The sequence below is a fragment of the Oenanthe melanoleuca genome, chromosome 8 (genome assembly GCF_029582105.1).
Source record: "Oenanthe melanoleuca isolate GR-GAL-2019-014 chromosome 8, OMel1.0, whole genome shotgun sequence".
NCBI classification, from domain to species: Eukaryota; Metazoa; Chordata; class Aves; order Passeriformes; family Muscicapidae; genus Oenanthe; species Oenanthe melanoleuca.
In genome coordinates this window covers 19,150,125-19,169,650 of record NC_079342.1, presented here as the reverse complement: position 1 = coordinate 19,169,650, position 19,526 = coordinate 19,150,125, and the positions used below count along the sequence as shown (strand labels likewise).

At 40.4% G+C, this 19,526-nt stretch overlaps 1 protein-coding gene across 1 annotated transcript; it reads left to right on the top strand.

The window, feature by feature from the left end:
• Positions 1–295: 295 nt before the first annotated feature.
• STIL (STIL centriolar assembly protein) lies at positions 296–18,602 on the top strand. Its single transcript, XM_056497318.1, has 16 exons — positions 296–446; positions 1,448–1,555; positions 1,873–1,988; positions 2,133–2,320; positions 3,306–3,553; positions 4,354–4,437; positions 4,551–4,637; positions 6,280–6,427; positions 7,534–7,643; positions 8,451–8,565; positions 9,019–10,071; positions 11,339–11,495; positions 12,204–12,429; positions 14,269–14,461; positions 15,054–15,307; positions 17,095–18,602. The coding sequence occupies exons 2-16, from the start codon at positions 1,464–1,466 to the stop codon at positions 17,912–17,914; spliced, it is 3,891 nt and encodes a 1,296-aa protein (XP_056353293.1). The 5' UTR covers positions 296–446; positions 1,448–1,463; the 3' UTR covers positions 17,915–18,602.
• Positions 18,603–19,526: the final 924 nt, after the last annotated feature.

The window sequence follows — 19,526 nt, the reverse complement described above, 5'->3', positions numbered from 1 at the left end:
CGCCCCGCCATAGCCCTTTCTGGCATACCATAGCACGGCATAGCCCGGCGGTAGCAGCGGCACCCCCGCTGCCATGGCAACGCCGCCGCATCGCCGCACTGCGCCTGCGCGCTCCCCGCCCCCTGGCATTTTTAAACCCCCTGCGCGCGCGCTGGCGGTTGGTTTCCCCGGGGCTCGCTCTGATTGGCCGATCGAGCCATTCCCCGCCGCGCTCCCATTGGGCCGGGGCGGGTGGAGGGGGCGGGGCCTGCGCGCTGATTGGCCGGTGTGGACAGAGGGCCGGCAGGGGCCGCAGAAGGCGCCGGGGCGGGCGGGACGCGGCGGGAGCGGCGGTGCCGGAGTTGGAGCCCGCGGCGTCACCGGCACCGCTCGTTCCTCACGGCGGCTGCCCGGCCGAGCCGGGGCGAGGGGGAAGAGGAGAGCACCGAGTTCGGCGCGGATCTGAGGTACCCGCTGGCAGCGGGAGGGCCCGCGTCGCCTCAGCCCGTCTGGATGTAAACAGCTGTGCGAGGAGGAGGGGTGGGCTTCTGCTTCGTGCTTGTCAAGTTGAAATAGTGGGGCTTTAAAAAAAATTCACGCTTTTACAAACTTAAGTTTGAGGCTAATTTGGGCATTTGGCTTTTAAGGGGAATTAATTAACTGCCGCTGGAAGAGGTGACTGGGTTCCTTGGAGGACTGCCTTAAAAGTAAAGTTATTTCCTGGCAAGTTGAAATGCAGAGGAAGCACCTTTGCTTGGCAAGGTTTCATGCTTGCGATAACTATAAAGAGACTGCTTGCTTATTTGTTAAAAGGTATTGAGGTATTTGCCAAATGATACGGGTTGTCAGTTGTCCTGTATGTTGCTTTGTTTAGGGGCCTCAAAAAAAGATCTAATCCTGGTCATGTAAATAAGTTAATGTGATGACATACTAATTTCTTCAGGTCTCTTTGAAGTCTGACTGCAAGTTTTGCACTGTATTATTTGAATTAAGCCAAGGCTTTATTTCAGAAGTCTTCTAAGTTTAAGTGGTTTGAATACTCACTTGAATTATGAAGTCTAAAACAGGGCTTTGGGAAGCTGATCTTGTATTAAATTTGCTAAATCAGTTTTTTTGTGCCATGAGAGTTTCTAACTAATGATAACTCTTTTTCTCCCTAAACTATACCCAACTATAACTATACTTCAGCTTTATCTGCAAGCTTGTATTTTCCCCTATGCATCTTCCGAGGTTCCACAGAGAAACTGTCAGGTGGACAACAAAGGTTTTGTGTTGACTTTGTAACTCTGACAACTTCATAGGACAAAGTTTCTGCTTTGTTGGCCTGAACTTGAAACAAAAAAAGTACCAACAGTTTATGTATCCTATTTCTTGGTTTTCTTACTGTGTCATGCCTTTGTTCCTTCTTTTAAACATTGCAAGATTGTGATGTACCTTAATCCATTGTTTTTATCTGTGATCTTCCCAGATTTGTTCCCAGAAGGATGGTCCCTTTCAGTTTCCCTCTGTCCAAGTGTGCACTTTGGGACCCAGTCCCCATGGGCGATGTCATTGGCGCACACATCACCTATTACAGGTATCAATAACTTTTTCAGGAAAGGTAATGGTTAAAATAAATTATGGATTGTGTGATGTGAAGCCTCATTTTGTCTTTTGATTCTGTTGTGTGACAAGGCCCAAAGGAAAAGGAAGCAGTGTGTTTGTTATAAACAAACAGGGATTTTCATTGAAAAGATTTCAGTCTCCATTCCTTTCCTTTGTCCAGTGGCTTGAAGGTGCATCAGTCTAGAGAAACTTCTTTCTGTTTTTCTTCTCCTAAGGATGAGTGATACTTTTTAAAAACAGCCATTAAAAAGAAATTGTAACTTAAACTTGCTTATTGTCTCTTTTTAGAAGCCCCAAACTATCTCTGGTGGAGAAGACCTTGCGGCTTGCCTATCGCCATGCTAAGCAGAATGAAAAGAAACCGTTTTCCTGTTTTTTGCTTGGGACCCTGGCAGTAGATGAAGGTAATTTAGAATTAATTTATTAATAATTAATTTAGAATTACCTCTACATGAGGTAGACAGGCAGTATTGGTTGGTTGAGTAAGCTGTTGTTAAGGAGCCTGAGTTGTTGCTCTGGGACTCTAACTTTATTTATTTGTTTTGAAGATGGGGAAGGCGTAACGCTAACAATCGATCGTTTTGATCCTGGCCGAGAAGTTGCTGGTGGATCGGGCAAAATTCCAACTGCATCCCTTCCTGGAGACTTTTTGATTCCATGTACAATTAATGCCTGGGGACCTTGTTCAGATAATATAATAGTGCACAGTGTTGAAGATATCACCTTGGCTTTCAAGGTAGGCATCTCTCAGCAACTTTTGGGTCTCTTCAACAGTGAACTCTCTGGCAGGCAGGACATGGGACTATGAACAGCTTGATTTCCAGCACAGCAATGTTATGGCTGTAGCAAAACTGTGCAGTTAGTTGTGTGAAATGAGCTGCTTGAGTGTCATTGAGAAGTGTATTGAAACTGTTAAAATCAGTTAATCCTCACAGGTGTTTAAGGATCACACAGTCCTTAATCTTGGACAGAAATCTTGCTGACTGACCAAAGTTTTTCATCTGGTCTAACCACCTAAACCAGCAAAGCAAATGCAATTGCAGCAAACTTACTTAAACATGAAAAAAACAACTTTTTTGACTGGTTTTTTTTCCCCCCCTCAAAACTGTCATTAATCAATTGCAGTGTTTGGACAGTTGTTGCTGAGTGTTGCTAGGCAAGTGACCTGCCCAAAACATGTAAAGCCCTATGTAGATGAGCAGGCATAACTGAAATGTGTGCTCTGCTGTAGGTATGTAGTCTACTAAATACACTTTTCATTCCTGTAGACTTTTCCCTGTAGTTGTTGTAGTGTGTATTTTGTAATACAAATTAAGCCTGTTTCACATCTGAACTTTCTCATGATGATACATAATATGATAACATTATCATGATGATAATATGTTAAATTACATATTTCTTGAATGCAAGTAAGAAAACTTCGACAAATCAGCTTGAGCCTTTTAGTTCTGTTGTTATATTAATTTTTATATAACTGAAGTAGCCCTAGGCTTTCTAATACATCATAAAACAGTGCTAAGGTTTGCATAGGTAATTTTCAAGTGTATTCTGCATTATTCATTATATTCAGTAGAGCAGTGATCTTTGGAGACCTGGGTTAATGGCTTTTTTTGTATAGTACCTTCTGGAAGAGTAGCTGTGAGTTCCTAGTGTAATATATCTTGAATCATGGTAATCATATGAAAATAATTTAGTGTATGTAACTTTTTTCTTCCTCCTAGGGTCTGCAGCAGAGTCTGTGCAGTAAAGAATCTCTGGATCTTTCTAAACTGCTCACTGTTAGAGCTCACATTGTTTTCACAGAAAACCTGGATAATCTCCACTTTAATTTTCGCTGGGCTTCTCTTACTGTGGCAAATATTTTGGAATACACCCCTGTGAAGTCTGTCCCAATTATTCCAACAGCCCTAGCAAGAAATTTGAACAGTCCTATGAATATTGCACAAGTTCAAGGAACTTACAAATGTGGGTGAGTAAAGGGTGGTGCTAAAGCTGTCAAAGTTGTCTGTCAGTTTCTTGCCTTTCCTAAAAGAGGTGGGTAGGAGAGATCTCGACTGTACTTTGGTTTTTACTAAAAATAACTGGCATAAAAATGGCATGTCTTCTGGCCTTGGAAATGTATTAAAAGTTATATAATAAATGTTATTAAAAGAAACAGGAAATGGGGTGGAGCAAAAACATTAACTGGTTGAGTAGGAGTTCTCGCTTTTGGCATCACTGAAAAGATCTTCCTACTGGGGCAGAAGAACACACCTCTCTTTAGTAAATATAAACAGCTTCCAGGGTTTTTTTTGGGGTGTTTTTTTTTTTTTTTTTTGTTAATTGTGTTTCTGAGGTGGTATTGGGGAGTCATCATTCTGACTGGTAACTAATTTATTAGGATGAACTAAGGATAGATCAGGGAAATAATTTGAAGCAACTGAATATCATTTTATTTGGACAGGGACTTTACAAATGCCTCTCTGAAAGTTATTCTACAAATTTAAATGACTTGTACTTCAGGATTTGTTATAAATGCTAATTCTAGTATTCACTAAAATACTACAAGTAGTACTAAGTAAATTTTGTCTTTGTTAACTCTTTGACACACAGGGAATTGCTGGGAAGTTGCTGTTAAGTGTATGGAGTAAGAGTCGTTTTGGTCCTTTATTTTTTTTCCCTAAATTTATTTTCTTACAGTATTTTCTAAACTTGTCTCTTCAGGATTTTTTTATTCTGAAAAATTGCCTTCCAAAATACAATCAAACCCAACTTTTGCTTTTTTTTCAGCTACCTCACTATGGACCAAACACGGAAATTGCTTTTGCTGCTTGAGTCTGATCCCAAGGCTTATGCTCTGCCATTAGTTGGAGTGTAAGTGTTTGTCCAGATTAATTCACACATTGATTTGAGATTTATCTGAAGGATTACATAGCAAAAATGTGGTAACATAGCTGTCTGTAATTTGATTTTTTTCTTGTTTCTAGTTGGCTGAGTGGAGTTACTCATATCTGCAGTCCTCAAGTCTGGGCCTGTTGCTTGCGATATTTGTTCAGTTCTTCAATTCAAGAAAGGCAAGTCACTTTTATAGGTAAAACATAGAAGCTGTTGTCTACCTAAAAAAGTATTCCACAGAAATGCACGACAACATGGGCTCTGCTCAAAGATATTTGAGGAAATTCTGTGATTTATGTGTTTTATAGGTAAGGCTGTAAGCTTTAAGTATTCTTTTTGGTTTTGGCTTCTGTACAAAAATTTTCTGAGACTGAAATGTTGGAAAGCTTAGCTGATATCTCAAAGTCAGAAGAGGGTAAACATTAATATCATTAAGGTAATTTTGGTTTAAATAAGAAGCCACAGGAAACAGTAGTTTAAACCGTGATGGGGTTTTGGTTTTGAATTTTTCTTAGGGGTATTTTCTTTGAAGTTTTCTTCCTGCTTGTGCCTGACCAACATATTGAAGCATATTGATTTGCAGCCTCTGCTGTCCTGTTATGACTTCCTGTTAAAGGTTCATGTTTTTTAAGAGTGTTTGCATTCTGGGGTATTTTTTATATTGTGATGTTAGTGGATAGTCATTCCTCATTGTCTATATCTTTTCACTTACAATATTTACTGGGTTCTATTTGTATGGAACTGGGAGAGAGTTCAGGTGTTCATAGTTTGAAACTGCATTTCAGGTAAATGAGACTCTAAAATATGCTGTATGCATAAGCACCTCTTCTGATTGACCACACTTATTGTTAAATTATGAAATACAACCACGTTTGGTGAACAGATGTGTCTGCAATTACAAAATAGACTCCCTTCCCTTAACAACTGAAATCTGTCCAAACACAGATAAGAGACCAATTAGATTATTAGATAGGCAAGTTGGATGCTTGACTCTCATTAACTTTCACTGATGCCATCATGGAAGTGGATTAGGGAGATTTGATGAACCATGCAAATAGCATTAACCTCTGCAGGCTAACTGCTTAATCTGTGTATCATACATTTTTAACTCTTTAAGTTGTAAGTATAATTTTGAAGTTGCACGAATGTGTTTTTCAAGCATCCTCTTTCTACTGTTTTTTCTATCACATATATTGCTTAATGAAAAAGCAAACAAGTAAAAAACTCCACAAACAAGCATGTCACGAGTGCTATAAAAAGAAAAACTGGTCTGAAAGTAGTACTGCCTTTTCCTGGAAACATACATTATTGTCATTATCCTTGACCTTGTGTTAAATGCTGATTGTTGTTACTTGCTATTCTCAATTTGTAGAAAAAAAACATTCAATATAACTTTCCTTAAAAAAAATATGTTTGCTAATGAATGTTTTTTGAATATTTAGGGATGACCATGTCTCTAAGTGTCTTTACAATGCATCTTCAACTGAAAACTAAAAAGAAAATAAAACACAGTATTATTCTTGCAGATGTTTTCTTCTGTGTTATGTTTAAACTCTTCCAGGAATTCATTTAGAGTACAAAGTGATCGTAAAGGTTTGAAATACAAAGGAGATGAATTATTCCCATTTCTCTACTTTTCTTTGATTCTTGCATGTGGCTACAGTCATAAATCCTTCTGCACTATCTATAGCTCAGCACCACTCAGAATACTGTGATTCACCAGTTTGCTAAGTTGTGTGAAAATTGGCTCACTATATTGAAAATCTAAGGGCCTTCTTCATGTTTAAGTTATTTAAGGATGTGATTTTTCTTCTATTTTAGGGTTTTTTCAGAATCTGGGAGTTTTCTTATTGTGCTGTATTCATTGACACACAAGGAACCAGAGTTTTATGAGTGTGCTCCATACAGTGGGCAGACTGAGCTGGGGTTTCAGATCCTAACTTGTCATGAAACTGTTCACCTCTTCAAAGTAAGTGTCTTGCTTTCCTCCTGCATTGTGGTACTTCAAAATTTGCTTTAAAAGAGTCATTATCATGTGACCCAAAGGATCTGCAGTGTTTGAGGATAATGTAGCTCTATAAAGTTGTTTTTTTCCTAGGGACTACTGTAAATTCAGTTTTTCCTTCAAATTGAGAAATTACTTCCAAAGTCAGCACTGCTCACTTTTCTAATAGCATTAAGTGTCTAAGTATACTGTGCTATGTTATACTTGGTTAGTGTTCCTTCTATGAGCAGAGACTCAGACTTCCTTGCAGCATGTTGCTCTGGTCTGCTGTGTTCACCTTGGCCACATGCAACAGCTGCTCTGGGTGATGCTTGCTGGAGAGCAAAGCTGAGTGTTTTGCTTTGCTTGAAGTTGAATGCAAAAAGGAATTCAGAGCTTACCAATTTAATCAGTTTTATCAATGGCAAATTTAAGCTTTGTGCAAAGTCATCTCTGAAAGAATTAGATGATACAAGTGTAGGAGATGGCTAGTAAGGTTTGAGGAAGTTCTAGGAAATCTCAGTTCTGTATATGCTTTCCTAGGCTTGTGCAGAACCTGGATTTGGTAATTTGCCCAGTAAATGCTACTATGCTCTGTCAAAGAAGCAGTAAGTGTAATGTGTGTGCTATGCTGTGTACTCAGTTCTCTTCCCAATTGAATTTCCTTGTTCAGAGCTGCCTTCTACCTTTAGCCTAGGGACAGCTTAGCTTTCTGAGATGACAGATCTCTCCACAGGATCTCATTTCTGTGGTCTCAAGGAATTGCCCAGCTGTGGTGTGTGAAACAGTACAGGAACGTTTGCTGTTTCCTGTAGGGGTGATGGCCCTGGAGGAGTATCTGAGCAGTTAGAGTGAGGAAGCATCTGCTCATGGCTATAATTAGCCCAACTACTTTACAGAGTAGCAGGGGAACAGTGTTAAACAGGAAGGGAAGTTGCCTGCTTCCTTGTAGTGGTGAAAAATTTGAAAAGAGAGGACAAACAGCAGATAATCATATAAGCGTCCTTAAAGCTGTTTCTTTGGGAGTAGTACCTCAGTGATTGGAAGTTTGAAGGTTTCATGCTTCACAAATGTGGAACATTTCATTCCAGAATGTTGAACCATCAGACAAGAGTCCTATCCAGTTTGAGTTGAGTGGAGAAAACCAAAATGCAGAAACTGAGTTCTTCAGCAGAATTTGCAAGAAACTTCCAATCAAAAGGTAAATATCTCATGCTATATATGTGGAAAAAGCCAATATTTATTGGATGAGATTTTTGATCTGTTCTGTGCTATGTGTCAGTTTAACTGTGCATACATTCTCTTGCATTAAAATCTGTGTATGTGCTTTTGTTTATTCCTAGAGTTAATATTTTTCAAGTAAGATAGTCAAGCTGACTGTATTCCAAAGAAACCTACTTGATACTGGTGGTTTTAATTTATACAGTGGATGTGTCTAAAAAGGCCACCTCTCTGATGAGGCTTAGTTCGCTGTTTTAAGCTTTAAGTGAGATCTGTCCTTTGAAGCAAATCTCTAATTGAAATCTACTTAAGTTGGAAAAAAATTGCTTTTTTTTCTTCCTACTTTTCAGAGCTCCAGTAACTTGATAGGCTGAAACTTAGTGATTTTTAAGAACCTGGCTTATCCATCAAATTTTTATCTATGACTAGAAGATGTCCTTTATTTTCCTTCAGACATTGCAATCTTTACTGTAGCACCTCCTATCTTTTTACTATAAATCAGTGCTTTGCTGTTAGAATGTCATTTAAAAGGTTTGTTTGTGTGATGCTGTGGAGGAGGGAGGGTTTGTAACTTCTTGCCCAAAAGAAGCATTTGTATTTTCATTGTTTGATCTCAGAACTGTTTGCTGGGTGAACTCCACAGCTAACCAGGGAGAAGATGGATAGCAACTGCTTATTGGAAAAATGATGGGACTGTAGATGGCACATTAAAAAACACAAAGTTTCATGTTACTACTGCCAAATTTGACAAGCAAACACTTTTACTTTGATTTATTTTTGGTTTTAGTTCTCCCCAAGGCTCTTCACCCAGCAAGTTGTCAGCAAGTGATCACGACTCTGGTGTGGAAGATGAGGATTTATCCCCCAGACCAATTCCAAGTCCTCACCCAGTGAGTCAACAGGTAACTAAATAGTTGCTCTGAATATGTCAGATGTGACACTTTAGAGCAGCAAACTCATTGTAGGGAACTGGAGAGTATAAAGCTTCTCTCTGAGTGCTAGCAGGGAAAAACATAATTGCAGAATGAACCAAGAGTCCCACTCCTTCTCTAGTTAACCTGCCATTTTCCTAGGATTCTAGACTCTTTAATTCCTGTACATGCTATGATTTGGCAGATGTGGCTGTTATGCTATATGAAAGCAATTTTCTTTAAGAATGATTCTAGAGATCTTGCTGCTTTTTCTGGGTTCTCCAGTCTTTTAGGAATGTGTTTAATATGTGGTTGGTTTGGAGCTGATAATCATCATGTATTGATTTTAAATGAAAACATTTTCTTTGAAGAAATCTTGCATTCAAAGAGCAGGCAATATTTTTGAATCATACATATCATACATGTGTGTAATTGTTTCTTCAGGTTACCAGAATTTTTCCGTCAGTGCCGGAGCTGTCACTTATTTTGGATGGGAGTTTCATAGAATCAGGACAATCATCTAAGCCTATGGGAACCTCAGGTGCTAAAAATGTACCCACAGTGCCAAATCAGCCTATTAAAAAGAATTGGTGCATGAGACCTACATGTCACCCCAGCCAGCACTCTGAAGACAGGCAGAACTTTCCTGCTAATAAGGGAGATCCCTCTTTGAGACGATTACCAAACCCTATAAACCAGAAAATTCCAGCTTCAATGCCTTGTAGAGGAAATCAAGCTCTACTACAGCAGCAGGTGCAGTGTAAGAAGGCTTCCCCTCAATCAAGAAAAAGTTCAGGATCATCATCTCCTTCAACTCCTTGTAGTGGGCCTTCCCCAGATACATCTGTGCACCACCCCAGAAAGCCACTGGAAAAACTTGTATTAAATCCTGAAAGTGTCACACCACAGGGAGAGCCTGCAGTTAGGAGAACATCAATATCTGGTTCCAAGCAGCTTCCTGCTGTTACACAGCCGGTCCTTCACAACTCTGCTTTGTCACCACAGAGCTGCAGACAACCACCAGACCTGCAGCTGCCAGTTCAAGTGCCACCTTCGTGTCCAGCATGCAGCTGTCAGTGTCCTGCTTCTCTCCAGTATAATCCCATGAACTCATGGCAAGGAATTGGTAAAATGAGCCCCAAGCACGGAGCGGAAATCCAATCGGAGATGGCTCAGCAAAATCCCTGTGCAGCGTTCCATCAAAATATCATTTGCCCAAATGTTTGCTGCAACCCAGGATATGCCACAAGCAGCCCTATAAATGTGAGATATCCTGGGAAAACAGGGAGCTGCTCTCTTGACAGTGGCTTATCACCTGGAATAAGGATGCCATCGAGTGGGAGCCCCTCGAGTCCGCAGTGCTGTGCAGCCCACTCGCCGTGCCTGCACACGCCTGCTCCTGCAGCAGCATCAGATAATGGAATGATGGGATTATCTCCAGATGCATACAGGCTTCTTACTGAACAAGACAGACAACTCAAATTACTTCAAGCTCAGGTTTGTGGAAATGTCAGCTTTCTCCTCTACCCTCTCAGTGATTAAGCTTTGATAGCTCCCCTGCCAAAGGAATTAAATTAACTGTTGTCTATCCATGTTGGAACAAGGGAGCCTGTCAGACCAGCTGCAGTCTGGGCATGGAGAGGGTACTCAATAGCTCTACCAATTGGTGTCCCTTTAAAAATTATTTTACTGATATCTAATTAAATTTTGCATTTGTTTTTGTGGTATTTCCATAACATGACGTTTCTCTTTAGTAGACTGTAATGCAAACTGATGTACTTTCTGTATAAATGCTTTTCTACTTACATGCTCATCTCTAAAAAAAAAAAATAATTATTGCATAGGCTATAGGCTTGGGAATTATTGTAAACATACTGATGAAACACAGAATGTTGCTTTTTCCACCTTCAAGCTTGCAGTTCCCTGAGCTATTGCTTTGAAAACTTCAGCTGTCTACCTGATTCATCAGGTCTTTGCTGTGCTAGAAAACTGGATTTTGGGGACCTTGCTGTGTTCTGTTGCCTCACTAGGTTAAGTTTCTTCAAAACACCAGCCACTTAATTAACCTGCAGACCCTGGATTTTGCAGGATATGATTTGGGGCTGAAGAGCCAGAGTTTAAATTTTGCTGCTAATGATGAACAATACAAACAGGAAAGTTTGCAGTACTTGAACTAGAAAGTTACAACTGGAATTTGTTGTTGGTACAGTTCCTGTATGTAAAGTCAAGCAAAGCATGGGTTGTGTGTGAGGGAAACCCCTCCTTACTGCAGCCTTCACTGTTACTGTGTTTCCCCCTGGAGCTGCAAGCTAATCGGTGAACAGGGTGGATGAAAATCCTAGAGAGAAGATTGCCTGGCAACCTAAATTTTATCATTTAATTGCTTAGCTTTGTAATTAATACAAAGTTGGTGTAGGGACAGTTGGCATATAAATGCTTGGCTGGTAAGTCGGTTAATAGGCTTTGTGTGTGAATGAAAGGGAAGGAATACTTCCAGCAAGTGTGGTGCAAATAGGCTTTAACCAAGTTGTCTTGGTGCTGCCTCTGCCAACGCGCTTAAAGATTTTATTTGCTAGCTCTGCCAACATCAAAATTGGTGTTTTGATTTACACCGTGTGCACTGCTGAGAACTGGAAGGTGTTCAGACCGCTGTGGCAGCGCAGCCCGTATTGGCATCCAGATCTTAGCAGAAGCCAGTTAATTCCGTTTTTGCTGCCAGAGCTGACATTTTGCTGTGCAGACGCTAACTGTGCTGCTGTTGCAGATCCAGCGCTTGCTGGAGGCGCAGGCTCGCCGGGCGGGCGGGGCGGGGGCGGCCGGCGCGGCGCTGCATCCCGGGGAGCCGGGGGACCGGGTTTCCATGGACACTCAGACCTCGCCGCCGGCGCACAGGAGGAGTGTCAGCGTTGCCGTGAGCACAGGTAACGCTTCCTTCTTTTGAAACTGGCTGGCACCACTTCTGGACCTTTCTGGGCTCTGTTTGGGCATGGAGGAAATGTTTTGCAGAAATGCTGGAGCTGTGCAAACATGCACCTAGATGAAAAAACACCTAAGTTGTTGAGGTGTTATTTGCAAGTTGATGCTGGAGTTACTTTTGTCTTTGATTGCCATCACTGAAATAATTGTTTTTCCAATGGTTTTAAAAAGGTGTTCCATTTAAAATGGTGTCTTGTTGAAGCATAACTCCAAAAGTAATAAGTAATAGCTTCTACACCATACAGTGTTCCAATAAATATTGATGTTTGTAAATCATGCATGAAGACTGTATTTGCTTTAATTTAGACAGCTTATGCCACTGCTTCTGTACAGCTGCATATTAACATATTGGTTCCTGTTAAATCCGTGGAAATGTTTTGTTTAATTTGGAGGAAACTTTGAAACAGGCTCAAGGTCAATGCATTAAAATGATTTAATGCAACCATTCCTTTTCATGAAGTATACTTTGGAAGAAACTAGGACTTGAATGATGTTTTGGCAACTTTTAGATGATTTGAACTGTAAATCACTTTTTAAATGGTGGGAGAAACATGAATGAGAGAAAATTATTCCTCTAGCTGTACAAAGCCTCAGAAGGGTCTCAGAAGAAAGTAATGACTTTTCCTAAATAGTTAAATCTAATTTTGTCCTAGGTGCTAGTTTATTTTGGAATACAGCTTCAGAAAAACAAGGCAACTCCATACCACGAGGGAAAAAAGAAGATGAAGAGATTTCTAAGGAGGGCATAAGCATTTCAATTAATGCTGAACAAGATGCAAGTAATACAAGTATTGCTTCTTCCTTGAGGGTGGTTGACACGCCCAGCTTTGTAGAGAGTATTCACCTTATGGAAGAAGAAACTAATCAGAACACTCCCCAGTAAGTAACAGAAACACCCTGTGCTCACATAATGTCCTCAACTGCCTTATGTAAGTTATTACTTCTGTAATATTTTTTTCTTCAGGAGTTATAAATAGTCTGACCTCAGCTGTTGTGTTCTCTCCCTTTTTTATTTTTTAATTATGCTTTGGATTGTACAGCTCACCAACACACAGCTGCCTTTTAGAGTCTACATTTATCAGTCATGCAGGTTTAGCTTGCCTACCTATCAGCAGCAGCTGATGGCAAAAGCCTTTAACTTGCAAAAGCATGCACTGTGCAGCATTTTCTTACCTTTAAATCCTGACTGCAAAAGAAGGTGCTGCTATATTCAGTTGTTTTCCTACAATGGCTTTTCGTTGTCAGCATTCAGAACCCTTCCAGTTCTGAGGGGCTTGGGATGAGGAGTTTGTGGTTATGTGGCTGTTCTGTGAATTTCTCTTTATTTTATGCCTTATTACTTTGTGTGTGGTGCATGCAGATATCAATGCTGTTAATTTAATTATTTTTAAGCTCAGTTTCTTTATAGTGCAGTGACTAATCTCAGACTAATTTGGGAAGTGGTTTTAAAAATATTTTTAATTATCAATATGGATGCTATTTCTACGTAGGAATAGCTCAACAATTTAGCACTTTAGTGATCTAATATTGTCTAAGTATGAGAAGCCAAAGGGGGGGGAAATACCCTTCCACTTAAATTAGGTTCCTAAAATACTCATATTAGGGAAAAATTATGGCAATTGAGCTGTAACTTAACAATTCATAGCCCTTTATTAAAGTACTGTCTGCAAACATTTACTGCTACCAGAAATGTTATGGATTCTGATCAGTCTTATGAACTGTATTTTAGGACAATGCCATCTTAAGGCTCTCTTCAACTTGGATTCATAAACCAGTAAAATAGCTGTAAAGTATCTTATAGTGAGAATGTAGGGTGTCACCCAGATTCCTTTGAGGAGGAGGAGGGGACATTTTTGGGAATGATGAATAATTGCTAGTGTAACAGTAGCTGATAACCTACATTGACTATCTGGTATGTCACGTGGTTTAAATCTTATCGCTTTCAACACAGGCAATTGATCAGTTGAGTTCTGAAATTCCCTTATCTTACACTTGTCTCCTCAGGAGGAACAGGAAAGGGGAGGAGGGTCACTTGAGGATCTTCTTGGGATGATAGTAGTATTGATATGTCTGGTCTCCAAAGGCTTATGCAGTGCACACACCATCCAAGGGGGGTGCAGAGCATTGTGTTATAACTCATTCAGTGTTTACCCTTTTTATTTCCTCTTTCACATCTCTTATTGAAAAGTATTTCAGCTAGTGTTTCGGTTTGTGATACTCAGTGTGCATGTGTGTACTTGTAACTGCCACAGGAATCCCATGATAAGTTATGTACATTGGTAAAAGCAGTTTTTTTAATAAATCATGTGTCAGAGAATACAGAAGATACTTGTTCCTAAAGGCTTATAAGTGAAATGCTGAAAACAAATTCCAAATTGTTAATAACTTTCCTTTCATCTGGTTTAAGTCATGAAGTGTCACTGAGTTTTGGCTAGTCCAGAGATGCCATTGCCACTTTCAATAATCTTTTGAAAAACTAGTCGGGCTGTTGTAATTGCACATTTGGAGGTCTATTTCCTCGGTCTTCAAATGACTTTTGTGACTGCAGAAAGGAGCAAAGCCTTAAGCAGCAGGCAAAACTAAAACCCATTGGGATCCATTTGCAGTACTCAATTGTTCTCCTCCTCTGATATTCATGAAAAAATAAAGTAAATGTAGTGATAATGCTGCTTTTGCTGTTTCAAGCAAGTATGAAGCTATCCTGGTGTTCTCTTGCAGAACTGGAAACGTTTCCCAAGCACTTGTTCGTGGTTCATCCTTGGCAGAAGGTGTCAGTGTGTCTTTACAGAAGGAGCCATCGGAGGGAGCCAGGAGCCAGGTGGTGGTAACAAGCGAGCAGGGCTCGGAGCCACCCACCTCGCTGCTGCCTCAGCAGCCTTCAGAGGAGCAGAAGCTTTACCAGGACTTACTGGTAACTCATGCACATTTTATATTCTGCACTGACTGCAACAGTCAGAACAGCACCCTGCTGAAGTTATGATGTGGTATTGGCATGAATGAAAGCTGTGTGTGGTTTTCAAATTCACATTGTGCTCTGCAGAAGGCTCCAAGTTTGTGGTTCTTCAATTTTTTTAAAGTGCTTAAGTGGTTATTTTGTACTTCTTTTTCATGCATAGATGGAGTACTTTCTATTATCTAATAAATAACAATCCTTTAATTCAAAGATGCCAGCTGATAACTTCCCAAATTAGTGGCCTTTAAAATAACACAGCGTTTTACCTTCAAGTGCCTTAAAGGGCAGATATTTTAATCTTGAAGACTATCACTATGTGATGTGTTTAAATTCAGAACAGACTCTTATATAAATCTTGAAGTGTAAGATGTCCCAGTGTTTGACTACACTGCTGTGAGTTAAAGTGATTGCATCTGAACTGCATCTGAATTTGCCTTTTGTCAGAATAAGCTATTAATCCATTAAGTTGTATTTGAAGTTGTATAAGCATAAGTATTTGACAGTCCCTGTATGTTATGATGTTTTTGCCATGTGCTCCCTTTTTCTGTAGGGCCAGGTAAAGCACCTCTTAAAAACCTCAGAACAGCAAGATCACTTGCCTTTGAAATCAGGATTTCTTACTGATGATGGTCCTGCATATCAGGATATTGATGATGCAGCTGAAGTGGCTTCAGAGACTGACACAGGAGGGGTGGACAAAGAGAGTGTCATTAGTGCCACACTCAAACAGCTGAGGAGTCTTGGAGTGACAGTGGACTCACCTGGCAGTATGAAGGAAAATACACACAAAGTGGAGAGTGCCAGGTAAAATGCTGGTGGTTTTGAGTAGTGTGTAGATCCAACTGAAAATTAAGATTTGGCCGAATGAGTCAAGAGAAAACTGTTCAATGCCACTGGGATTTGCCACTGATCTACATTTCCTGCAGAACTGAGACGCTGGTTCATGCTATGGGCATTTCAGAGAGATTTAAGAGCTCTGCTAGCAAAACTCAGATTATTTAAGTATAACACAAGTAGCTCTTGCTGTTAGAGCATCTGGTGATTCTTAAAGCATTGTGCATGCAATTCCCCTAGAATAACAAGGAAGCTATGGGCAGTTCTTTGGTCTGTGTCCAAATATTCCAGAGCAACTCTGGACTTGGGAGACTGAACATTAAGCAGCTGTGTGTTTTGTCATTGGTTCTTAACTTTGTCTTGCACTTTACCAGTATATGTGAAGTTGTTATTGTGGCTTTGGTATCTAATCAAAACTGATTCTGTCCTAATTGCTTGTTATTGTGGGTGCTGTGCCTTGAGCAGAGAAAGTGCTGGGGAGGGAAACAACCTTGTTGAAACAGAGGAAGGAACAGAGAAGTAACTTCTGAAGGAGGGTTTTTAGGCACAGGAATTAACTTGTGTAGCTGTGTAGATATAGGCTGACTGCCTGGTACAGCTTCACTTTCATCCTTATTGTCTTCTTGATCCTGGTGTGTAGCTGTTATGTAAACAAAAAAATCTAACCACCTCCTAATTAATCTTCTCTTCAGCCACGTGTCAAAAGCTGTTTCCATAGTCATATGGTTTCTAACCTCTTGTCTCTCCTTTTTACTTGTATTTTATTGGGTGTTTTTCTGGAATTTCTGGACTACCTTCCTGGCTGGAGTCTGTCAGTGTTCTTTTCATATCAATAACTTGCTAACATGTGAACCCATAAGGCAAAACTGGAACTCTTCGGGTTTTTTTCTTCAAACTTGGGGAGTGGGGTGGAGTTCTTCCTTCTGCCACTTTCAAGACTGATAAACAATTCTGAGAAAAGGTCTGCAGCTCAGTAGAGAAGGAAACAACAGTGCAGCTCCATAGCATAATAAGTGGTGGTTGTTGTTCTGAGCCAGTTTATTCTCCCTGGGCAAACTTCAGAATTTGTGCTTAGTGAAATAGGAAGCTTCTTAATATGAGGAGCTTGGGTTGGTGAACTAGTATATGATGTGTGAACTAAATGCAGTGGTTTACAACCATTCCTGGTGTGCCAGGGCTTGTTCTTTCTATCTTTAAACACGAGGTATATATACAAGAAATTGCTGCACCAGGCAACAGAACAAATGAATATTTCCCATTTGAAGATACTTCAAAAACAAGAACCTTATAGGCTTCTGGAAACAGATGCTATGAGTTTCTATAAAAATCATGGCATTACCGTGTGTTGGGAAAGATGTTCTTGGTCTCAGTCATTGGGCTTTTATTTCTAGCTATAAAATTTGGGCTGAATGGTAGAAAGCAGAGTTGTAGGATCAGACACACATAATGTCACAGTCACTGGTGAGAAAAGACCAAGAGCTCAAACCTGCGTTAAAATCAAAACCAGCTCTGTAACCTGCTAGAGATGGGTGGCTCTTCATATGAGGGTACTGTGTATTGAAGGAGAAGGGAATATCATCCATCCTCTGACAGTATTTGGATGCTGTGGGGGTGAGTAGCTGGCTTTCAGTATGTGCAGATAATATTATCTCAGTCCTGATGGAGCCATGTTCAGAAGAAATCAGTACAGTGAGCAAGATTGTGAAATTGATGCTTTTCCTATAATGCTAAGGTAACTTTTTGATGCTTTATTTCAGCATCTTGGCATGCATAAGTCCTGAAGCAGTGGTGCCTGGATTAAATTCCATGTCACTTGCCAATGTGAGCATGTGTCCCAATGTTGTTGATCTGAGCATGGAAGCAAACGCCATAGCACTGAAGTACCTCAGTGAGAATCAGTTATCCCGCCTGTCTCTCAGCCGCTCTGGCCAAAACCCTCCCACAGATTTCTCCTTCCAAGACATCTTGCAGACAAACACGGACAAGAGCATGGTGGGTCTGAGTTTAATTTCACCCAGCAACATGTCCTTTGCAACCAAGAAGTACATGAAGCGATATGGGCTGATACAGGGTGGTGACAGCAGTGAAGATGAAGAGGAACTGCAGGCTCAAGATGACAATTTTGGCACTATCAAAAGCAAAAACGTGCCAGACAAAAACTGTACCCCTGCATTGGACAGCTTCAGCCACCAGACTGAATTACCCAAAAGAATGGATGGAAGACTTCCTGTTCACCTAAAAAGTCACAGCAGAGAGTTGCCTACTAATGCTTCTCCACCAGAATTAAACAGCCCTATGTTAAGAAATATTACAAATGAAATTTTTCCTCCCAGAACAGATCAGGCAGATGAAAACTCACTGCAGTTCCTAAAGGATTTAAAATCAAAACCCAGATTGTTACCTGGGAGGGTTGAGTTCACTGAACAACCCGTCAGGAAGGATGACGGAGTTACTCAGGCCTTCCGTGGAAACCTCCATGCTCCAACTCTTGAAATGTTAAACCAGTCGAGCAGCATAAATTCTGTTGGCACCATTCTTGATGTGAAACAACTCAGGCAACTACCAAAGCTGTTCTGAACATCCCGAGATGGGTGCAACCACTGCTCCAAATCAGAGGGACCTCTCTGTGAAAGACTACAGGAAACCACGGATTGAGCTGTCTTTGAAGAGGTCACTCTGTTGTAGCAATGTAAAACTTGCAGAACTGACTTTTCAGCCCAGCTCAGGTCCAACCACCTCAAAGTGCCTGGCTGAGGCAATGCTGATCAGCGCAGACGTGTGTGCACTTTTGTTTACAGTTAGGTGTGATTTTAAACATATTGAAGGTGAATCAAACTGAGCCCAAGATGTACTTTTAATATAATTTTAACAGTGGTGATTACTTAAGTGTTCTTCTGTTGACATTTTAGAAACAGACCTTTCTATGTTTGTGCCAACTGTGAGCCACCGATAATGTGTGTGGCAGAGGAGGAGTAACAGACCTAAAGCACTAATTTCTAGAAGTTTGCTGAAATGGTTGGATTACTGTGTGTGGGTTGTGTCTCTGGGGAAGGGAAGTATAACTTTGGCTTTACTTTCCATAAAATTATTTTGAATTCAGCCAAAATGGCACATGTAACTCTCTGTATCATGAAATCTTTAATGAAAGGGGGGAAAGCTGGCACTTTTAAAACTTGTAATTTTTTTTCACCTGATTGTTTCCTATTTATTTAAAATTACATACTGCTCATAAAGCTCAAAGATTCCATTAAAAAAATAATTTTCACTTGTCTATTGCTGCATTTATTTAAGACACATGTGGCTTCAGTCACTGTTAGATTGGTTAACCTGAAGTTTACTGGTTCACCTGCTACAGAACTTCTCAGGAATCTGATACTGGGTGGTGGGGTAAGCAGAAATAATAATTTACTTTGTTCTGAATCTACACATTAATATTCTGTCACTGAGCACTCCAGTCTATTAATGAAGCAGCTCTTTTCCATAACCTTGTGATGATAATATTGCACAAGGTGAAGAATTTGGCTGGAAGTAGTGATTCATTCCCATTTCTACCATTCCTGGTGGGATCCAATAGAATGATGGTGGAGCCATGTGTTTTCTCACAGACCTTTTAGTGCATCAGCATTCTCTCACAGGCGCTGGAACAAACTTTGTTTTAGTGATGGCATTGTCTCAACAGCAGTTCAGCCAGTGGTGCTGACCTTGCCTTTCCTGTTCTGAGTGTTAAACCAGAGATTAAAACTCCCCACACTGAAATCCTGGCCTTTTCAGTTAAATCCTAAGGGCTGCAATATTAGTTCTTGGTATGTTTGAGTGGGCACTCATAGCTAATTAATTTATTACAGAATTGGGCTGAGATAAACCATGTGCTGTTTTACAGAGAGAGGAAGGCAGCAGCTCCTTCTAAGCCAGAATTTCTCCTCTCACGCAGACACTTCCATCAACAAGGATATTTGCTTCCTTTCAGGAAAGGTGCTACTTTGCTGTGCTGAAAAATAAAACCATTCTCCGTCCCTGAATCTCCCCTGGATCAGGCATAAGCTTATAATCTGCCAGCACATTTTCTGCTGAATCAGTCAAAAAATAGTTAATGTTTTTGAACATTCCAGTGAGATGAATGAGGCAATTCATACCTCTGAGCTATTGTTGTAGGGTTTTGTTCTTTGTTTCCTATTGTAAAATGTCTGGA

Bases quoted from the DNA above. Each gene is read 5' to 3' on its own strand.
- STIL (XM_056497318.1), top strand. From the start codon at position 1,464: ATGGTCCCTTTCAGTTTCCCTCTGTCCAAGTGTGCACTTTGGGACCCA. The intron at 2,321-3,305 runs GTAGGCATCTCT...TCTTCCTCCTAG, and splicing joins ATATCACCTTGGCTTTCAAG to GGTCTGCAGCAGAGTCTGTG. The intron at 4,438-4,550 runs GTAAGTGTTTGT...TCTTGTTTCTAG, and splicing joins GCTCTGCCATTAGTTGGAGT to TTGGCTGAGTGGAGTTACTC.